Here is a 20,502-nt window from a genome sequence, read left to right as displayed (position 1 = left end):
ATCTTTTTTTTTAATTTTTTTTCTTGTTTCTTCAGTGTCTTGTGTTTGCCATTGTATCTGAGAATCTAGGGACTTTCTGAAATAGTACTTCCTTGCTGTGAGGACTGAAGTTGGATTAGGCTCTTTTTCAATGAAGATCAGACCTCCATGGTAGAATTCTTACCATGGTCATGAATCTTAACATTAAATATTTCCCCCAATTCCTTGAGGCACAGCAACTTGAGCCTTCCCAGTTTAGAAACAAGAGATCTGGTTTTTAACAAAATGGTGGAAATCACTGATGGAAGTTTTGTTTTATTGTGTTTGTTTTTTTGTTTTTAAATTTTAATGCCTCAAGCATTTTGTGGTTGACAAACGCTGATAGTAGTAAAACTGACAATAATAAGACTGCTGTAAGCATATGTAGAAAAGGCTTACCTGCAGTATTGAAGTTGAGGAATAAGAATCAGGTGTAACATTGTCTTATTGGTAAGACTTAAGTTGACTTTGAAGCAAATGGAAGTTCTAATGGGCCACGTAGACTTCAGAAGTAGGGGTGGAAGATCAGAAGAGCCATTCTTATTTCTTCCTGACTCCTTTTTAATCTTGCAGATTTCAGAGGACCGAACAGAAGAAAACCAAAATCCAGTTGTTCAGTAATAAGTTAATCAGTTCAACAAACTATTGGGCATTCTATTAGTTGCTAGGCATTTCTTGGCTTTTTGAGGATTTAAGCAATGGATAAGGCAAAAACTCTGCCTTTGTAGTAGGTGATGAGTCATTTGGGGGAGACAGAAGTAAACAAACAAAACCCAATATATTAAATATTATCAGTATAACAGGAGTATTAATTATGTAGGGCCCTATAAGAACAGGAACATAGAGGAAAAACTACTCAGCTCTTCTTGATGAAAATTCAGGAAATTTTGACTGAGGATGTGATTATCGACCTCTTGAAGAATGAATAGGATTTTTTCAGATGAACAAGAGTAGAATGGCTTTTTAGGCATGGGAAGATTTTGTACTCCAGGGACCTGTGAGTATTTTAGAACAGCTAGAGCACATGGTGTGTGGCAGAGAGAAAAAGAGGTGTGACTGAAGAGATGGAGAACTTTCCACAAAGGATCTTGAATGCAATGACATATACTTTGGATTTTTTTTCTGTGGGCAGCAAGGAGTCAGTGAAAGGTTTTAAAAGCAGTATGAGTCCTGGGAGGATTGAATATGGGTGCAGTTCTCCATGGAAGGAAGTACCAGAATGGGGAGCAACTTGCGGGTGAGGTAGTGATAGCAGGGATTTGGTAAAAGGTGTTTAGTTGAGTTTTGTAGACACTAAGTTTGAGGTGCCACTGGGGAAGGCCTTCAGAAATCTGGTTCTAGAGTTCAGGACTTAGCCATTGGATGGGTTTGACAGTTCGTAGATCTGGGATTAGCTGGTGGCTCCTGTTTAGGAGACTGATTGAACTTTGGAAAGATGACTAGTAGACACTAACCCTGGGGTAGCCGCTGAACTCCCCTCCCCACCACGTAAAAATTAATGGTGGTAGTCTTTTTATTTTTATTTTTTTGTATTACTGTTTTGAAAATATCTGATGCTATTATCTCTAAAGGAGGAAATTAAGTATATTTTATGCCGTGGAAATTAGTTTTCTAATTGGATGAGTAAAGGAATTTATTTTCTGTGGGGTTACTAGATTTGGGGCAGGTCCATGGTAACTCTAATCTGGAACCTTAGACTTTTCCTGTTTTACTGTCCATTGAGAATCTGGTGAGATACAGTGAGAGACTGGTATTATTTTATTCACTGTAGATTTTTTTTTTTTGCCCCCTCCCCTCCAACACTGCTGTAGTGCGTCCCCACCCCTCAATGGTCCCCGTAGCGGAGAGCCCCAGTCTGGTCCAGGTGGGAGACCAGAGCTCCGCCAATCCTATTCCATTCCCTTCCGCACATGTACAGAAAAGAGAGGCATGCACCTCAGCACCCCCAGGACTACCAGCTCTGCCTCAGGAGCAAGGGCAGAGGCTGGATTGAGGCAGCCTCAGTGGGGACTCTGTTCTCTGTAGATTTTAACCTGTACAGATCTAGTGTTGATCCTGTGTGTTTTGGAAATATCAAAAGATTCTGCGTATCAAGCAGAATTATTTCTAAATGTGTGACATGGATTCTTAAGAACAGTGTCAGAATGAAACTGTTTACTTTAGAAACTTGTGTTTCCAAACTGACTTTTGGTATTCATACAGTTGGCCTGAGTTTTGATATTCAGACAATTGGCAGGTGTACTTCTTAAACTAGCTGTTTCCTAAGGTAAAGATGATAAACTTGGGGGAGAAGTTCATTCATTTGTCACATATTAGTACAAATATTTACTCAACTGTCATGGTGAAAATGGACATGTGTTTAATGTTAAGGCTTTGATCTCTTATGTAAGATGATATTTACAAATTTCTTTATGGAATATTTACTTCTTTGATGATTTTCCTGATTCTTTTCATCTAGAATGTCCAGAATTTCCAGTGTTGTTATAGTTTATGTGCATATAACTTTGGAGTATTACTCTTTTAGTAAGATGGGAATTTGTCTGCCTTGTGCTGGGATAAGTACTCCTGATCAAACAGTATTGTTGCCACAGGCATGAATATTTGGCAGACTGTTGAGAATCAGCAAAGCAGGCAGTGCACGTCACTCCTAAGTTAGAAGAGGTGGTTTGGTCTACATGTTGGCGTATTTTAAAAAATCTTGAATTTGACTGTTTTGTTTTCCTTGTAAGAGAACTTACATGTTTGGCAAATTCCTGGACTCTAATTTTGAAATTCATTATGTTGTCGTTTTCCTGAAACATTCCTTCATCATAGCTTTGATTATAGAGAAATCACTGTCCTCTACTGTTTTACAGGCTCACGTAAACATTGGAATTCATTCACTAGTCTTTGTATATGTATTTAAACCAAAATGAATGCTGTCTGTGATATGATATTCTCTGCTGGTTTGAAACACTGCTTTCCTGATAGGCCACAATTACCTCTAAATAATTCCCATGGAAATAATGTTTATTCAGGTAGAGTGCTAACTGGGGTGTTTCAGTCTATGCAACCCTGGTCTGAAGGAAATAAACCACTCTTTGGATGTAGATTAGGGTCTTAGAATAGTTGTTTGATTCCTTGTATTCTTAAAATACTACCTGTTATATCGTGGAAGGCGGGGAGTGAAGTAAATGAAATCCAGACGTCCTGAAGGGAACGTACTGTACTGCGGCAGTGCCTTCGCTTCACGTCCCACATTTCATCTTTTGAGTAATAAACTGCTGCTTTGAAAAGTTCCAGTTCTATAACTGAGGGTTTTTTTTTTTTGTCTGTAAAATGTATTTGAAATCAAGCTCATAAATTCCCAGGATTGAAAAGACAATTGAAAGTATAAATAAAAATATATATAGTTTATTGAAGCAATAATCAAATAATTTTCTGCCTTGAACTTATACTAGTCACTGTTTTTTTAATTTTATGAAGAAATTCTATTAAAAAATTTTACAACAAGCTTTTTCTTCTTTGCTTGTCATTTTTATGTGTTTCTCAAAATAGTATGATATATTGATTAAACTTTATGTCTACGTTTTTGGCAAAAGAGTCTTAGAGATTTTTTTTCTCTGATTAATTGAATATATTTCACAGAATTTCCCATAGTTTACACTGGATTTCTTCCTTTTAGAGTTCATCTCGCTAATGTATTAGATCTTCATGCCTTTGACAGTCTTTCTGGAATAAGGTATGTTTTCTGTATTTTGTTGACTTTTATTGTAATATACTTCTTATTCCACAGTTGTAGAAGTTACAGGAATGATTTATACAGTTGCACCCTTGATTTAAGCTTCTTGTCATTCCTTTGGTGTACAAGATCATTCCTAATGATATTGTTCTTGAAAGTTTTATTAATTGGATGTTTGGAAATCACAGTGCATTTTCCTATAGAAATTTTAGTATAAATGGTAGTTAACTTTAGGGATTCATCGTTAATACTTCTGCACCAACCACTGTGTGTAATACTTTCTATGAGAAAAATGGATGAAATACATAAAAAACTTTAGCTTGGGATATTCCTACACACTCCTCCTTTCTCCTCAGTGATGGATCACTCTCCTGTTTCTTTCCCTGGAGGGAATCTCTTTGATAAGGGAGAAGAAGGTATCTTTCTTCAGTCTCATTTTTTTTTAAATCATCTTAACCGTTTTTAAGTTTACAGTTCAGTAGCATTAAGTATATTCACATTGTTGTGCAACAGATCTATAGAACTTTCTCATTTTGCAGAACTGAAACTCTGTTGAATGATGACTCTCCCTGTTCCCCTCCCCACAGCCCCTGGCAACCACCATTCTATTACCTGTTTTTAAGAATTTGCCTACTTTAGGGGACTCCTGGGTGGCTCAGTCGGTTAAGCATCTGCCTTCAGCTTAGGTCATGATCTCAGAGTCCTGGGATTGAGTCCTGCGTCAGGCTCCCTGCTTGGTGGGGAGTCTGCTTCTCCCTCTCACTTTGCCCCTCTCCACCATTCGTGCTCACCCTCTCTCTCTTTCTCTCTCAAATAAATAAATAAAATCTTGAAAAAAAAAGAATTTGACTTCTTTAGATACCTTATACCAATGAAAATGTATGGCATTTGTCTTATTTTAACTGGCTTATTTCACTTAGTCCTCAAGGTTCATCCATGTTGTAGCTTGTGACAGGATTTCTTTCCTTTTAATGCTAAATAATATTCCGTCATATTGTCCATTCATCCACTGATGAACATTTGGGTTGCTTCCATCTCTTGGCTGTGTGAACAATGCTGCTACACCATGGGTGTGCAAATGTCTCTTCACGATTCCTGCTTTCACTTCTTTTTGCTATTTTGAGGCATGCCATACTGTTCGGCCCAGCAGCTGCACCATTTTCATTTCCCATCAGCGGTGCACAGGGTTCTGCTTTCTCCACGGACTCGCCAACACTCAGTATTTCTAGTTGGTTTTGGTAGTAGCGGTCCTCATGGGTATGAGGTGGCAGCTCCTCGTGTTTGTGCTCTGCATTTCTCCAGTGGTTCGAGGTCATGACCAGCTTTTCGTGTGCTTAGTGGCCATTTGTAGATCATCTTTGGAGAAATGTCTATTCAAATACTCGGTCCATTTTTTAATCCCATGGTTTGTTGTTGTTTGTGGCTGAGCTGGAGGAATTTTTTTTATATATTCTAGGTATTACCCCCTCATCAGATATGTGATTTAGAAATATTTTCTCCCATTTTCTCCAAAGTAGTTGAGTCATAAAAGCCTCGTGTGAGAGGTGCCCTCCCAGTGCCCAGAGGAAAGGAGCATCCTTATCTCTGAAGACTAAGGTACACACGGAGGAATCAAGAAACAGGCCTCTCTGAGTATCCTCCAGTTTACTATACTTGTTTCGTACTCTGTCCCATTGTTTCTTTCCACAACCTTCCACTCTTCATCAAACATAGCATAAAAACGCTCAGGTTTAACCATTTCTTTGGTTCTTCATTTCTTTATGAAGGCTCTTGTGTTACATAAAACTTATATTAATAGGGGCGTCTGACTGTCTCAGTGGGTCAAGTGTCTGACTTGCGGTTTCTGCTCAGGTCCTGATCTCGGGGTCCTGGGATTGAGCACTGTGTTAGGTTCCCTCTCCCTCTGCCCCCCCTCTGCACACTCTTTCTTTCTCTCTCTAAAATAAATAAATCTTGTAAAAAAAAAAAACTTACATTAATAAACTTGTACCCTTTTCTCCTGTTAATCTGTGTTTGTCAATCTAATTTTCACACCCAGCCAGGCACTTAAAGAGGGTTGAGGAAAACTTTTTCCTTCTTATGCAAGTTGTTGGCAGTTATTTTTAACAACATTAAATGTCGAACATAAAGATTGTGTGATTTTTCGAACATTTTCTAAGGTAATTTCATTCCACACTTGTTTAAGAACAGTGATAATGCATTAGCGACACTGAAAGAATTAGCTATTTAACGTGATGCCCTCTCTGTGGCTCAGGCCTGTGCATAACTTTTCACTGTGCTCAGTTGCAAAAATGGAGAATCCTTTTCTGAGCAACCAGCTGGGAAGGATTTAATTTGACACTTTCTCTACTAAGACCCCATCCTGTGAGGCTCATTTCCCTCCAACAGTTCCTACAATCCTTTTCTCTTTTCTAAACTCCCTGTTACTAATTTACCCCTCACTGTTCTGCAGAGCAAAACATCTGCAAGGTTTTAAGTCTTTTTCCTCCTTCCAGCCTACCCCCATCAGTGTCCAAATGTATGCTACAGTTGTTAAGGTTATAATTGGTTGTGCCATTTTGATATTCTTGCTCTTTTTCATATCAGAACAAAACATTTTTAAGATTTTTTGTTTTCTCTCAGTCACTGGCAACTGACTATATAGAAGGCTTATTTCTTAATACTACTTATTTCTTAATAAATAGATATGTTTAAGGGAATACATTGATAAAGGAATAAATATACCCTTCTGACTTTCTTTAGGTACTAGCCTTATTTTCACATTAGGAAGCATGGGACAAGTTGATGAAATTTGGAGCAGTAGTAAAATGCTTACGTGTATTTTTCTAGGTCGGTAATAGATCTGTTGGAATTAAAGAGAAATCTGCTGACATATTTAACCACACAAAATAGTGTCGCTAAAGATTAGGGTTTTTTTCTGTATTGTGTGTAGATGTGTGCATGTGAATGTGTGTACATTTTTTAATTGAAGTATAACATACAATGTTGTATTATTTTGAGGAGTACAACATATTAAGTTGAGAATTCTGTATCTTAGTGCTCACCTCGATAAGTGTGGTCACCAAGTGTCACTATACAACATTACTGCAGTATTATTGACTGTATTCCCTGTGCTGTGCTTTTCATCTTTGACTTATTTATTTATTTATTTTAAAAAAATATTTATTTTATTATGTTAGTCACCATACAGTACATCATTAGTTTTTGATGTAGTGTTCGTGATGACTTATTTTGTAACTGGAAGTTTATACCTCTTAGTCTCCTTCACCTGTTTCACCCATTCCCCCATCCACCTCCCCTCTGGCAACCACCAGTCTGTTTGCTTGTTTGTTGAATGTGTGCACATTGTTAGGAAAAATCTTTAAACAGTCTGCTAGCTTTTCTGTATTAGAATGTGTAAATAGCATGTAAAATTAGAACTGTGTAATAGATTGAGTTGTGGAAACTCCCTTCTTAGCTCCATATCTCTAAGTAACATAAGGTTAAATCGAAAGTATATTGATGTCTGAATTTATAATCAGTTGTTATTAGTTTGCAGAAAAAACTTCAGCATGTGCCAACAACACAGCCTCACCTTGATCAGGTAAAAAACATCTTTAAAAAAATTTTTTAAGGATTTTAAAAAAATAAATTGGTTCTTTTAGGACTGTTTTGAGTCTTGCTAAAAAAAAAAGTATTTTTGAACGGTGTTGATAATTTTCAGAATTTGGATGCTTTTGAGGTAATCTCATCTAGCTTCTTAATGCGTAATAGGAATTCATTAAGCCAGACTTTAGAGTCTTAAGAAATCATGCTTTCTAGCTTCTCCATTCAACAGGTCACTCTTCTGGTGGGAATCACTGCTTAAAAGCAGCCTGGGGGTTCTATACGCAGCCGATTTTTAGCTATGTTGAACTGATAGATTAAGGGAAAGTCTGGTAAAAGCATCTATGGCTTATTTAAATGAAGATTTGAGTTTCACTTGGCGGATAGCACTGTAAATTTGAATTCCCTAAGGTGTCCTTCATTTAGGTGCTCTAAAACTCTAATTCCTGAGGTAAATATTGACGATACTAGGAACAAACAAAACATGTTTTCACTGTACCCATCTTTCTTTTAAGCAAGTCATAGATGGTGGAGGTTTTGGGTAACTTCTTTGTTCCATTGAAACAGAGTGAGAGCAAGGGGGCATATGAGTAAGCCATGTACTGTCTTCCCTCCTCTGTCTGGAAACCATCACTCACGCTTTGAAGCATTACTCATTGTGATGGGGCCACTTGTTTGTCTTCAGTTTGGCTGGTGTTTATGGGGACCTGTACAACTGTGTTCCTGGCACTTTCCTCTCAGAAACTTCATAAAATAGTCATCTTTCATGTTTTTAAAATGAGTGAATGAGAGAAATACAATTCCCTGGCTGTAGAATTTTTGGGAAAAACCAACTTTTACAATACTCAGTAGTAGTCCTAAAGATGAAGCACAAGCATATTCTTACTGACTTTCCAAGTGAGGGACCATCATCCTAGGAGTCATGTAAAAGATGAAGAATGTAGTAGTCTCTTTCAAGAACCTTTATAACGGCCAGTATCTATACCTATGGTATCTTGCACATACCCCTCTCATGGCATTTATCATGCCTTATAGTTTGGGTTGAAATGCTTTTTCCTTGTAGTAGTCTGTATACTCCTTAAGTGTAGATTCCTCAATGCTTTGCACAGGGCATGGTCTGTGGTGGTTGCTCAGTGAATATTTGTTAAAAGAATGAAAGCTGTGATTCCCAAATGGGGAACATCAGAGTCACTTGTGGAACTTTCTAAAAAATATTGGATGCTCAGTAGTCCCCCCCCCACACCTCATATCTCCAGGAGTGGGGCTTGGGTATGTGCAAATTAATGTGTATATACATTTTTAACATTTTATTATGGAAATTTGCAAAGATACACAAAAGTACAGAGAATAGCAAAAGGAACCCAGTTGCAATGGCTGCCAACATTTTGCTGATTTTATTTCCTCTGTCTTCCCAATATTTCTTTTGCTGGAGTATTTTTTCAAGAGAAAATTTCAAAAATACATAAAAGTAGAATAGTATAATAAAACTGCAAGTGCCCATTACCCTTGCTGGAGTGTATTAACAGAAATCCCAGACAGTGTGTCATTTCACCAGTAAATAGGGCATGTCTATTTTTTTTTTAAGGCTCTACAGGAGATTCGGATGCACTTTCCTGCTTTAGGTATATAAGAAAAGGCAGAATATAATGCAGACAAAGGGCTATGGGATTCAGGGGAATGATGGTCTCCTTCGGTTTAGTGGGTCTGAGGCTTCATGAAAGATGCTTTTTTTTAACGTACGGTAAAGCATACAGGTTTTTAGCATACAAGTCAATGTATCTTTACATATATTTGTGCCTGTGTATCAGTCCCTCTGCATACATAGACATATATCTCTATAATTCTCTCTTAGATCCAGGTACAGAAGATTTCCAAAATCGTTAAGAGAGTTCCTTTGCGTCTCTCTCCAGTTAGCAACATTCTTTGCAAAGATGCGACTGCTATTCTGAGTAAGACATCAAAACGTGGCCTTAAACTAGGAGGTTTTTGTTTGACTGGAAGAAGTAAGGGAAAGAGCAATCCAGTTGTTTAAAAGTGGGAAAGTGAGAATGCTCTAGAAGAGGAAGACTGTAAGTGTAGAAATCTTGGTGGATGCTTGGTATTTGAATCCTAAGCTAAGGTGTTGGGCTTTGATGTGCGGTGGCAAGCAGAACACACTCTGTGCTGTCCCACAGTGGCAGGTGAGCAGGGTTGTAGCTGATGGCAGGAGATCAAGCAAGGAAGATACCCTGTGACAAGGGCCTGGACTGTCTGGGTCATGGGGGGAATGGAAATGGGATAAATCGAGGTCTGATTCACAGGTACACTTGCTGGAGTAGCCTTACTGACCGATGCTGGGGCAGTAAGATGGGGGAACTGATGGGAAACACGCCTGATTGACTGGAGGGACCTAGGCATAGAGAAACCTGGAAGAAACACTGATTTGCAGAGGAATGCCGGACTTTCAGGTTCTTACTCCGTGGCAGGATATCCAGTAGAAATGACTTGGGAGGAGCTTCACATTTGGGGTTGAGCATGTTAATGGGCTCAGTTTTCCAGATGAAGAAAACATGCAGAAGTTACTGCTATTAGATATTGTTTGCCAAAGAGTAGAACACCCAGGGGAATAACCTGGGAGGTGGACAAAAAAACAGACGAGAAAACTAAACTTTTGGAGTTATTCCTAAATTTTATTTGAGGGGCAGTACCTTATTTTACTTTCATTTTCTGAATGATTGCTTTGGTTTTCTGCTTCTTCCTGTGTCTGGGAAAAGGAGAGTTAATTTTAGATTCAAAACAAAAACTGGGGAAAAAAATACTGACATGGGTAATACGTAGGGCATAGTAGGTATGTTATTAAAGTTTTATCCCTGAATCATCTGTAATGCAGCTCTCTTTCATGGATTCCTTGTTACCTCCCTATAAGGAGGACCCGGGGTTGGAAGGTGAGAAGGTGAGAAAACCCAAATGGCAGTCTGCATAGTTTATTAAATTAGGAATTATGAGTTATGACCCTTGTCCTCTGCACTGGGAGTTTGCGGATTTCATCTTTAAGGTATTGTCTACTGCGAGAAGAGTTGATTGGTACAGAAAAACATCTAGTTCTAAAATGTTTATCTCACTCCTTGAGCCCCTTGATGCATTGTCGTAATTTTTAAAACCCTTTTTATCTCATATTGGAGTTAATTGTACCCCTTAAAAATATTGTCATATCCCTAACCTGCCGAAAACAACAGTCATTCCCAGTAAAAATTCTTTAAGCTAGAATAAAACAGTTTTGAGTTCCATGTTGAGGCCTTTCCAATATTAAAAGCCAAGTTATCCAACTTGAATAAAATACATTTTAAGCAGTTTTGAAGGTTGAATTGCTACTGTCTTTTGAAAATGACAAATTATGTTTCGTTTAGCAACCTTTTTGCTATGTATTTTGATATGTTATAGGATTTGCTATACATTTTGATATGGATTCTTAGATATTATTTATAGTGATTGCTTTAAGGGGAAAAGAAAACTTTATTTTTTTAAGAAAACTTTAAATGCAGTAAAATAAATAGTTCAAAGTGTGTTTATTTAGATTTAAAAATAAGTACTTTAAAAAAGTTATGGTAAACACATGTGATCTACCCTCTTGACACATTTTTAAGTGTATAGTCCAATATCACTAGCTGATACTGTCTGAGTACTATTGTACAGCACATCTCTAGACCTTTTTCATCTTGCATGACTGAAACTATATTCATTGAACCGCAGCTCCCCATTTCCCTCACCTCCCAGCCAGGCAGCCGCTATTCTGCTTTCTATTTCTGTAAGTTTGACCACTTAGATACCTCATATAAGTGGAATCATGCAGTATTTGTCCTTCTGTGACCAGCTTATTTCACTTAGCATGATGTCCTCAAGGCTCATCTGCGTTGTGGCATGTGGCAGAATTTCCTTTTTTTTAACAGTGAGTAATGGTCCATCAACATACCACAGTTTTATCCTACACTATTATACTACATTTTCTTTGTCCATTCATCTGTTAGTGTTATGTTGTTTCATCTCCTGGCTATTGTGACAGAATAAGTACTTTTAAAAATCTGACATTTAAAAGTCAATTTTAGTTGGCTTTCATGTCTCATATTTAGCAAGAAAGTGCTTTTTGCTTTTCCCATTACCAGCAACAGTGGAGACTAAATATCAGTATATTTTGTCCTTAGATTGGTCTTTAGTACTTACGTTAGCGATCCTCTGTGTTTGGATAAAAAACAATTTGGTCTTTTCATATTTTCTGCTCTAAGCCTGTGTGCTTTTCCATTGGTGAATAAAATTGCTGTTAATAAATGCAGTTGCAGGAAATGATGCAAAGCCATGCTTTACTATGTTTTTTTCTTCCTGTTTTAGCTTGGCTTGAGCATCTTATCCTAATTATCCAAGGCGGGATTTGTGTTTTCATCATCTTACGCTTAGCCCTTGTGTATTCTCATCATTAAGTTGAAATTTTGGTGACAGGAGCAAATGGAGCTTTGGATTTTTTATGTGACCAGCTACAGGAAATCTTGAGCTTCTGGTTTCTTAGAGTAGACAGTGAGAGATTTATCAGGAGCAGGAGGAAAAATAAATCTCAGAGTTAACATTCTAAATGATGTCAACCTTCTCAAACCAAGAGGGACATAATACTGTCATTCTCATCTCCAGATACTCTTCTCCTTTGGCGCATACATGGTCAGAGATAAACTGAATTTTTCCTTTATATTTTTCCCAGAGAACAGAATTACACTTTTGCATTTGAGTTTTACTTCTGGCTCTGAGTAGTTTATTTTTTCTGAGCCTTATTACCCCCTATTTATAAAAGGGAAGTAAGTAATTCTCTTTATTCCATAGGATTGTTGTCACGAGTAACTGAAAAGATGAAGTGATCCAGGCTGAGTACCTGGCTTGGTACATAGTTGGTACACTGTAGATATTACCTTCCCGCTCAGTGCTGAGAGTCCTGGAAAGGATGAATTAAACCATGAGTATCCTTTCATGAAAGTTTCTCTGTTTAAATACTAACCCACTGATCACCTCTGTGGAATACAGAAAATGGAATTGCTGCTACCAGAACTCAGCAAGATAGTGAAAAAGGTAGACCCAATATAGTTGTCAGGCAGCATACGTGTTCATGTATTTTTTTTTGTCTTAAAATACACTGACATTACTATAAAATATACCGATGTTCTAAAAATACACCATTACTATAAAGAAAATCATGATTGATTATCTGTCTTGATTTATAGAGCATTATTACGGTGACATTTGAAGTACAAGGAAATGCAAAGGAAGAAAGTCTGAATGTATTTATTCAGGTGAATGCAGTATTTGATAATGATTTACCACCTGTTGTGTTACTTGGTTGTTGCTGGCAGTGATGGTTGGTCTTACTGAATATGTCACTTGATACAGAATCTTCTGTGGGAGCGGAACGTGCGAAACAAGGATGACAACTACATGGAGGTCATACGGCTAAAGGTGCGGAGTAGGGTCTACACTGTGGTACTCTGGGACAAAGGCCCTTTCCTTTCTTGACTGTGACATAAAACCTTATTTGGTTTTAAACACAAGCGCTGGTTTTAGTACAAATAACTTTTGTCTGATTTCATTTTTTTTTTCTCATTTCCATTGCTGAAAAGAAGCTTTGGAAATCACTGCATAAAGCGTGATTTATTTGCATAGCTTCATTTGCAACCTCTGTGCTTTGAAACATCACCCCTCGTTCTCTCTTCCCATGTGTTCTGAGCAGTTAACCTGGCTAATGAGCTTGACTCGCTGGAACTCTCCTTTCGTTGGCACACAGCTTGGTCAGTTAGGGAAAACTGAATGAATGTCTTTTTTTTTTTTTTTTTTTTTTTAAGGGAATGGTGGGGACGGGTAGAGGGAGACGGAGACAGAGAATCTTAAGTAGGCTCCATGCCCAGCTCGAGCCCCATGTTGGGGCTCCATCTCACAACCCTGAAGTGAAATCAAGCGTCAGACGCTTAACCAACTGGACCACCCAGGCATCTTTTTGTGTTTAATTTTCCAAGAGAGCTTCATTAACAGAGAAATCACATTAGACATCTTGCTGCAGCTAAACCTGTGTTGCTTGGCACATTTAGCAGACACTAAACAGTTATACTATAAACAGTTACAGAGGACTAGAGAAGAATTCTTGCTCTGTATTTGGAAACCCGTTCATGTTACGTGGCATTTGGGTATTTATGTCACGGAAGGTGTTTTTTCCAGGGGGCAGCGGTTGGTTCTAGTTGTGTGCTTAACCAATCAGCAGTCATTTGTCTACTCCTGTGTTTCCAGAAGTGTGCATAAAGTTTTTATTATTACTATTTGGTATTATTACTGTTAGTAACTAAATTTTCCAGTTAGCAGCTGACTTCCTGGGGTCACTAGAATGACAAAGGTACACACAATCAAGAAACCATTCAGGTTTAGATTTCTTTACTCCCCATGCGGCTCTACCTGGGATTGGCTTCAGAGCAACATGGGTGAGTCTCAGTCTGTTCCCAGGTCATTCCCACCCAGAGGAACTAAGCGTGATCCTGCTGCGGCTTTCCTGACTGCAGACCATCTACATTCCGTGATCCTAACTGGCAGGGTGTATTTCATTCTGTTACTGCTTTTATGCCCTGCTCCTGAATGGGGGGTGGTCCCTACAAAGCAGCCCTTGGGGCATGTATGCTAATGCTGCCACCGAGCCCTCCACCCAGAGCTCCGGGGCGCATCCTGCGCCAGCCCAGCCTGGATTTTGTCCTTAGGCACGGGACAGGTTTTCCGCGGCTGTCGGCCCTCTTTGGTTCTTCTCTTGGCCTTCCTCTGAGCGCAGCGACACTTCGAGATCTGGGGCAACACAGCCTTCACCTGCATAGACTTCTTTCTTTTCTGGCTACAAAATGTTAGTGTGATAACGATGAACATGTTTAAAATGTTCACTCAGGGAGGCGCCTGGGGGGCTCAGTCAGTTAAGTGTCTGCCTTGGGCTCAGGTCATGATCCCAGGGTCCTGGGATCGAGCCCCCCCCCCCCCCCCCCCGCTCAGCGGGGAGTCTGCTTCTCCCTCTCCCACTCCCCCCTGCTTGTGCGCGCTCTCTGTCTCTGTCAAATAAATAAATAAAATCTTTTAAATAAAATAAAACGTTCACTCAGGTAGCAGCTAACCCTTCAAAGTCTTTATACAAGTAACAAAAAATTGCTGTTTAGATAATTCTTTCCAAGGAGTTACTGTGTATTAAAATTCAAATTTGAAAAGCAGAAATCAAATCATAGTGTACACCTTAAACTAATACAATGCTGTATGTCAATTTTATAAGTAAAACTAGGGGGAAAAAAGCAGAAAACAAGTGGGCAAAGGAAAACAGGAAGAACATACACCTAAAATACACAAATATGCCAAAAACACGCAAAGCGTATGTAGCAAGAATGACTATGAATGGTTTGTCTCTTACTGTTCTGCATTAATTTTATAACAAGTATAACAGGATTATTTCAGAGAAATTATTTTATCCCGGGAGGGGCAGGTTTATCAGATAACTTGTTTCTCATTTCTGCAAATCAATAAAAAATGAACTTTATCCAGACAATGTTTCCTTTCCTTTATTCCATCATTCCCTGCACCATTCACTGCAACCCAGTCAGCATTATCGCCCGAGTCCTTTAACCTCTCAAGTTTTCCCACTAAAAAACTGAAACAGGTGTAAAATCCTTAAAGTAGAAACATCAGTAGAATTCGATGCATGTTTTATCATTTGGTTGTTTAAATTTTTAGTTCTCATAACACTGAAAGGACATCCTTAATACATACATTAATTTTATTGTTAGGAAAAGGGATTATTTAAAAAAAAAATATTGTGCACATAAACCTTTTTTAAAAATTGGAGACTTTAGAAACTATTTCTAGAATGCACAAATAACTGGATTTAAGTAATTTTAACATCATCTTCTTTATGGGTGTGTATTTAAAATGGAATAGGAATAATTAATCCATAAACATTGATGGTCAGTTTCTGCTTTAAATTTGAACTGCAGCTGATTGAACCCTCTCATCTGAGCAGGGGCTGGTGTCAATCAAAGACAAACCAAAACAGGTGATTGTCCAGGGTGTCCACGAGCTCTATGATCTGGAGGAGACTCCACTGAGCTGGAACAATGACACCGAGAGAACAAATCGATTGGTTCTTATTGGTAAGTGACAGTTAAATTTCTAAAATATATATATTTGAAAGTGATACAGTATACTCCTTAACCAGTATTAACCAATCTCAATTCCTTTGGTCAACCTAACTAAGCTTGTGGTTAATGTATTTGTCTTCATGATGTGATAACCTTCATAAGAACTTGTTAGGCATTTTACTCCTCCTCAAATGTAGAAAAGTAATTAAAATGCCAATTTGGTTCTGAGGGACTTAATTAGAAATAGGAAGTTAAGGGAAGGGATCACTGATTACTTAGTTTTTGTAAATTTCTGAAGATTATCAAGTTGTTAATGATTTGGAATTGATAGGCAAACTGTCATTTTAATAAGCATCATATAAATCACACCATATTTTATTCTTTTTGCAGGCAGGAATTTAGATAAGGAGATCCTCAGACAACTATTTATAGCTACTGTGATGGAAACAGAAAAGCGGTGGACAACACATTTCAAAGAAGATCAAGTTTGTCCATAACACTAGAAGCATTTCTTATCAGAGGGACTGGGTGATAAATCGGGGTTAAGTGTCCTACTGGGTGTATTTCAAGTGTCTATTTTTTGCATTACTTCTGTTGTGAATTCTGGCGTACTTTAAAATAGTGTTTATTTTATGGAACACATAAAATGTAGTAAATAAGTGCTTAAAACATTTGACATTCATACAATAAAACATAATGTCCTCTAAAGTGTTTTTTGCTTTTTTGAGAGCGAGTGCATGGGAGGTGTGCACGTGGAGGAGGGGCAGAGGGAGGAGAGAGAGAATCCTAAGCAGGCTCCACGCTTGCCCAACCAGGGGCTCAGTCCCAGGACCCTGAGCTCATGACCTGAGCCGAAATCAAGAGTTGGACACTCAACCGGCTGAGCCACGCAGGTGTCCAGTTTTTTGTTTGTTTTTTTTTTAATAGATGTTTCACAAAAGTATCTGTCAGAACTGGGTTTGAAATGTACATATGCTGAACTTTTTATCCATGGAAGTTATTTATAATCATAATGATAAAACTTACTTTTACGTTCTTTTTTTCCCTTAGAACTACACTGATTGCATAGATATAATTTTATTGTTATTAACAAAAATTATTTAAAAACAGTATCACCTGGCGGGGAGCCTGCTTCTCCTTTTCCAGCTCCCCTGTATTTGTGTTCCCTCTCTCACTATCTCTCTCTGTCGAATAAACAAATAAAAGTAAAAACAGTATCACCATTTTTATTAAATGAAATAAAAGTCTTGATGTGGCTAGAGACTTATGAGTGGAGGAAATCTGAGTAAAAAATTAAAGCCATCTCCTAGTCAATTCTAAGCTTTCCTGTAGAGTAATGGAACTTCCATTTACTTCATAATATATTTAGATGATTCCAGTTTTAGAGCTTTTAATTTTAAGTAGAATTTACTACTGGTATTAAATTCATCATGATTTCTTTGAACTTCTTTAATTTTCAATATAAGCAAAAAAGCAACAAGGTGCAAAACTTCAGACATAATTGCAGATAACTTAGGATAATTTAACCATCTTTATATCAGTGGTTGGTGTGTAAATGTACAGTGGCTTACTTATCTCCTATTCTTACTAAAGGCCAGGTCAGCATAACTGTATTCAGATTGTAAGAGAAAAGCATTAGATGGGATTTAAAGAAGAGCTTTCCCAAACTAATGATTATTAAATATCAGAAAGCTATCACAATGCCCTTTGGAATTTTTTTTTTCCAGAATTTTAAGTAAAAGAGTTATCTCTGTGTATCTTGAATGGCTCCAGTGTTTGGAGGAAGGCCAATTGATTAGATTATCTGTCTCTTGGGGCGCCTGGGTGGCTCAGTTAAGTGTCTGCCTTGGATTCAGGTCATGATCCCAGAGTCCTGGGATTGAGCCCCAGGTCAGGTCCCTGCTCAGCTGGGAGCCTGCTTCTCCCTTTCCCGCTCATGCTCTCTCTCTCTCTCTCAGTGAATAAATATAATCTTAAAAAAAAAAGATTATCTGTCTCCTCCCCTGCATTCTGTCCCTTTTTAAATAAAAGTTCTCTGTATTTATCCATTTGCCTCCTGAATCCATTCTCTTAAATTCATAGTTGAGAGAATAAGCTTACTTGGTGGTAGCAGATTGCCCAGTAGAAACTCAGCTGATTTTTGAGTCTGATCTGGGCTTTAGTTCCACTTCTGCTTCTTGGCTGTGTAATCTTGGACAAAGTATTTTCTCAAGATTGGTATTTATAAAGTGGATAGTGATAATATCAATCATTCAAGGTTGTTGTGAGGATTGAATAGGTTTCTAATGCACCCAACTCAGCTCCTGGCCCACAGCAGAACCTGGATAAATTTTTTCTTGTTCCTAACAACTTAAACTTGATTTATTTTATAGTTAATGTTGCCATAATCATACTCCGTGATGTTCTTTGGCAAACAATAAATATCTAGATTCATCTGTTCTAGGCCATGAGAAAGAGCTTACTTTAATTTCCTGTTGGAGAAATGTTTGAAGTAATATTAATATATACTCTTAAAAGTCTGTCTTTATCAAACTCACAAATATTTGTTTTTTCTTTAATGTATTAATCTTTAAATATTTTTTATCACATAAGTATTGACAATATATTTGTGTTGTAAAAATGCAAACGTTGTAGATGAAGTCAGTCTCCCCTGACGTTTCTCCTTCTGTCATGTCACTCCTTGGGGGTAAGCAATGTTGTCAGCTTCACTCACACACATGGCTTATGTTGTTGCCCAAAGTGAATTATTTTTCAATGATCAGAACCATAATTTAAGCTGCTTCCTCAGGAGATTTAGAAGCTTGTTATAAATATCCGCAAGGAAAGGTTTTATTTTTATAATGTGTGTGTTTTAAATAAAATATTCCTTATATATTGTAATGCAGTTTGCTTTTTAAAAAATTATTTATTTTACAGAGCGAGAGAGAGCGCGAGAGAGAGAGAGAGAGAGTGTGTGCACCTGGTGGGGGGAGGAGCAGAGAGAGAGTGATAAGCAGACTCCAAGCTCAGCGCAGAGCCCAAAGTGGGGCTCTGTCCCAAGACCCTGGGATCATGACCTGAGCCGAAGGCAGATGCTTAACTGACTGAGCCACCCAGGTGCCCCTTCACTGTTTTAATTTAGATTTTACACTGTATTTTTATGTTGTTTATATGTTCTTTTAAAGATGTGTTGTCCTGTTCTTCATTCTTATTTTTCCCCAAATGAAGTATTTTTCCGTGATCAGAATCATTATTGGTTTAACCCGTACTTCAGAGGACTTGGGAACTTGCCACAGATATCCTGGAAAGAATATTTGTTTTATAAGGCAAATCACTGAATAATGTGGGCTGTTATTCTGCTAACTATAGAAAATTTGAAGGGTGGTGCCTGGGTGGCTCAGTTGGTTAAGCGACAGCCTTTGGCTCAGGTCATGATCCTGGAGTCCCGGGATCGAGTCCCGCATTGGGCTCCCTGCTCAGCGGGGAGTCTCCTTCTCCCTCTGACCTTCCTCCCTCTCATGCTCTCTCTCTACCATTCTCTCTCTCTCTCTCAATAAATAAAAATCTTAAAAAAAAAAATTTGAAGGGTATTCATGATGATGATCAAGGTTTAGGCATAGTTCATCTAAAATTCTATAGTTGGGGCGCCTGGGTGGCTCAGTCGTTAAGCGTCTGCCTTTGGCTCAGGTCGTGATCCCAGGGTCCTGGGATCGAGCCCCACATCGGGCTCCCTGCTCGGTGGGAAGCCTGCTTCTCCCTCTCCCACTCCCCCCTGCTTGTGTTCCCTCTCTCGCTGTCTTGCTCTGTCAAATAAATAAAATCTTTAAAAAATAAAATAAAATTCTATAGTTTACTGAGTAATACAGAATAGGATAGATTACTAAATCTCTCTGAGCCTTTGCCTCCTTATTCATAAGATGGAGATAAAATGCAAATCTCTGTTGTTCAGGGATGAAATTTAAAGCATCCTGAATACAGAGTCTCAGTACACGTGAATTCTCTTTTTATAGCAAGATTTGATTTAAAAAAAATTCAAACTTTCTGCATATCTTCCTAAAGCAAATAGTTCTTTTCTAGGCTTTTCCCAGCTTTTAGTAAATAAGGGGCAAGAACACTGGTTCTGAGTGCAAGAAAGCTGTAGGAAGGGGTCAGCACAAGGTGTGAGGGAAGACCAGGTGACTAAAAGAGTCTATGATTATTAGCTCATGACATTTGAAGGAAGTTATCAGCAAAATAACGCTAAGAAGCTTTTAAGCACTTAGGAGCTTGGTTGCTTGGTTGCTTGCTACAAATTGAGTAATAGTCTTTGGATTACTAGTGTAGGTGAGAAAACTATTTTTAGATTGCTTTGAAAAGACTATTCCAGTGTTAGAAATGCCATACATTGTGGAAGTGACATTGAAAGAAATAAATTCTGCCTTCATAGACTAGCAACTTGCCCTTCTTACTTCGATGAGAAAGATATGCTAGATTTTTCTTTCTCAATTAGTCTTAATATTAGAATCAACTTTAACTTTTGATGACCATGTTGCCTTTAATTTTCAGAGTGCAATGGAAAGAAACCAGACATCATCATCGTTTTTGTAGATTAGTTTAGAAAGTTTGGTTTTCACACTAGGACAGCATTTTGTGAGCCCAATAGGTTTGTTCAGAAAAAAAACCCTGTCATTGTTAGGAAAGAAGTAATCACCAAGTGTTATGGAGTGCCCACCATGCACTAGGCCGCAGGTTAAATATTGCAGGGGCTACAAAGGAAGGCTTTTGATTCTTATGGCAACACTGAAGAATTGATGGGAGGGGACAGTAAGAGTTCCTTTCTTTTCCTTTTTTTTTTTTTTTTGTAGAGTGACTTGGCATAATGGAGTGTTGCTTAGTTTTCATTGATAAGGCTCTTTGTTTTTACATTGACATATTTTGTATAACAGTTTTATTTAGATATAATTCACATATGGTAAACTTTACCTTTTTAAAGTGTACAATTCATGGCTTTAGTATAATACACAGGTAGTGGCAAGCACCACCACCACTGTCTCATTCCAG

At 38.0% G+C, this 20,502-nt stretch overlaps 1 protein-coding gene across 6 annotated transcripts in view; it reads left to right on the top strand.

Moving 5' to 3' along the window:
- Positions 1–17,385, top strand: part of CBWD1 (COBW domain containing 1) — a 54,248-nt gene extending 36,863 nt beyond the window's left edge. For 4 of the 6 annotated variants that reach the window (XM_027615288.2, XM_027615290.2, XM_027615291.1 and 1 more), the window contains 6 exons: positions 3,683–3,739; positions 7,271–7,322; positions 12,562–12,630; positions 12,728–12,793; positions 15,366–15,495; positions 15,874–16,188. In XM_027615288.2, coding sequence (XP_027471089.1) covers positions 3,683–3,739; positions 7,271–7,322; positions 12,562–12,630; positions 12,728–12,793; positions 15,366–15,495; positions 15,874–15,980 — 481 coding nt within the window. In that variant the 3' untranslated portion in view covers positions 15,981–16,188. Of the gene's footprint in view, positions 1–3,682; positions 3,740–7,270; positions 7,323–12,561; positions 12,631–12,727; positions 12,794–15,339; positions 15,496–15,873 lie in introns of all 6 variants that reach the window. The other 2 variants (XR_003523650.2, XM_027615289.2) reach the window with 2 other exon arrangements.
- The last annotated feature ends 3,117 nt before the right edge of the window (positions 17,386–20,502 follow it).

The sequence above is a fragment of the Zalophus californianus genome, chromosome 13, assembly GCF_009762305.2.
Source record: "Zalophus californianus isolate mZalCal1 chromosome 13, mZalCal1.pri.v2, whole genome shotgun sequence".
Classification (NCBI taxonomy): Eukaryota; Metazoa; Chordata; class Mammalia; order Carnivora; family Otariidae; genus Zalophus; species Zalophus californianus.
This window is presented reverse-complemented; position numbering and strand designations above follow the sequence as displayed.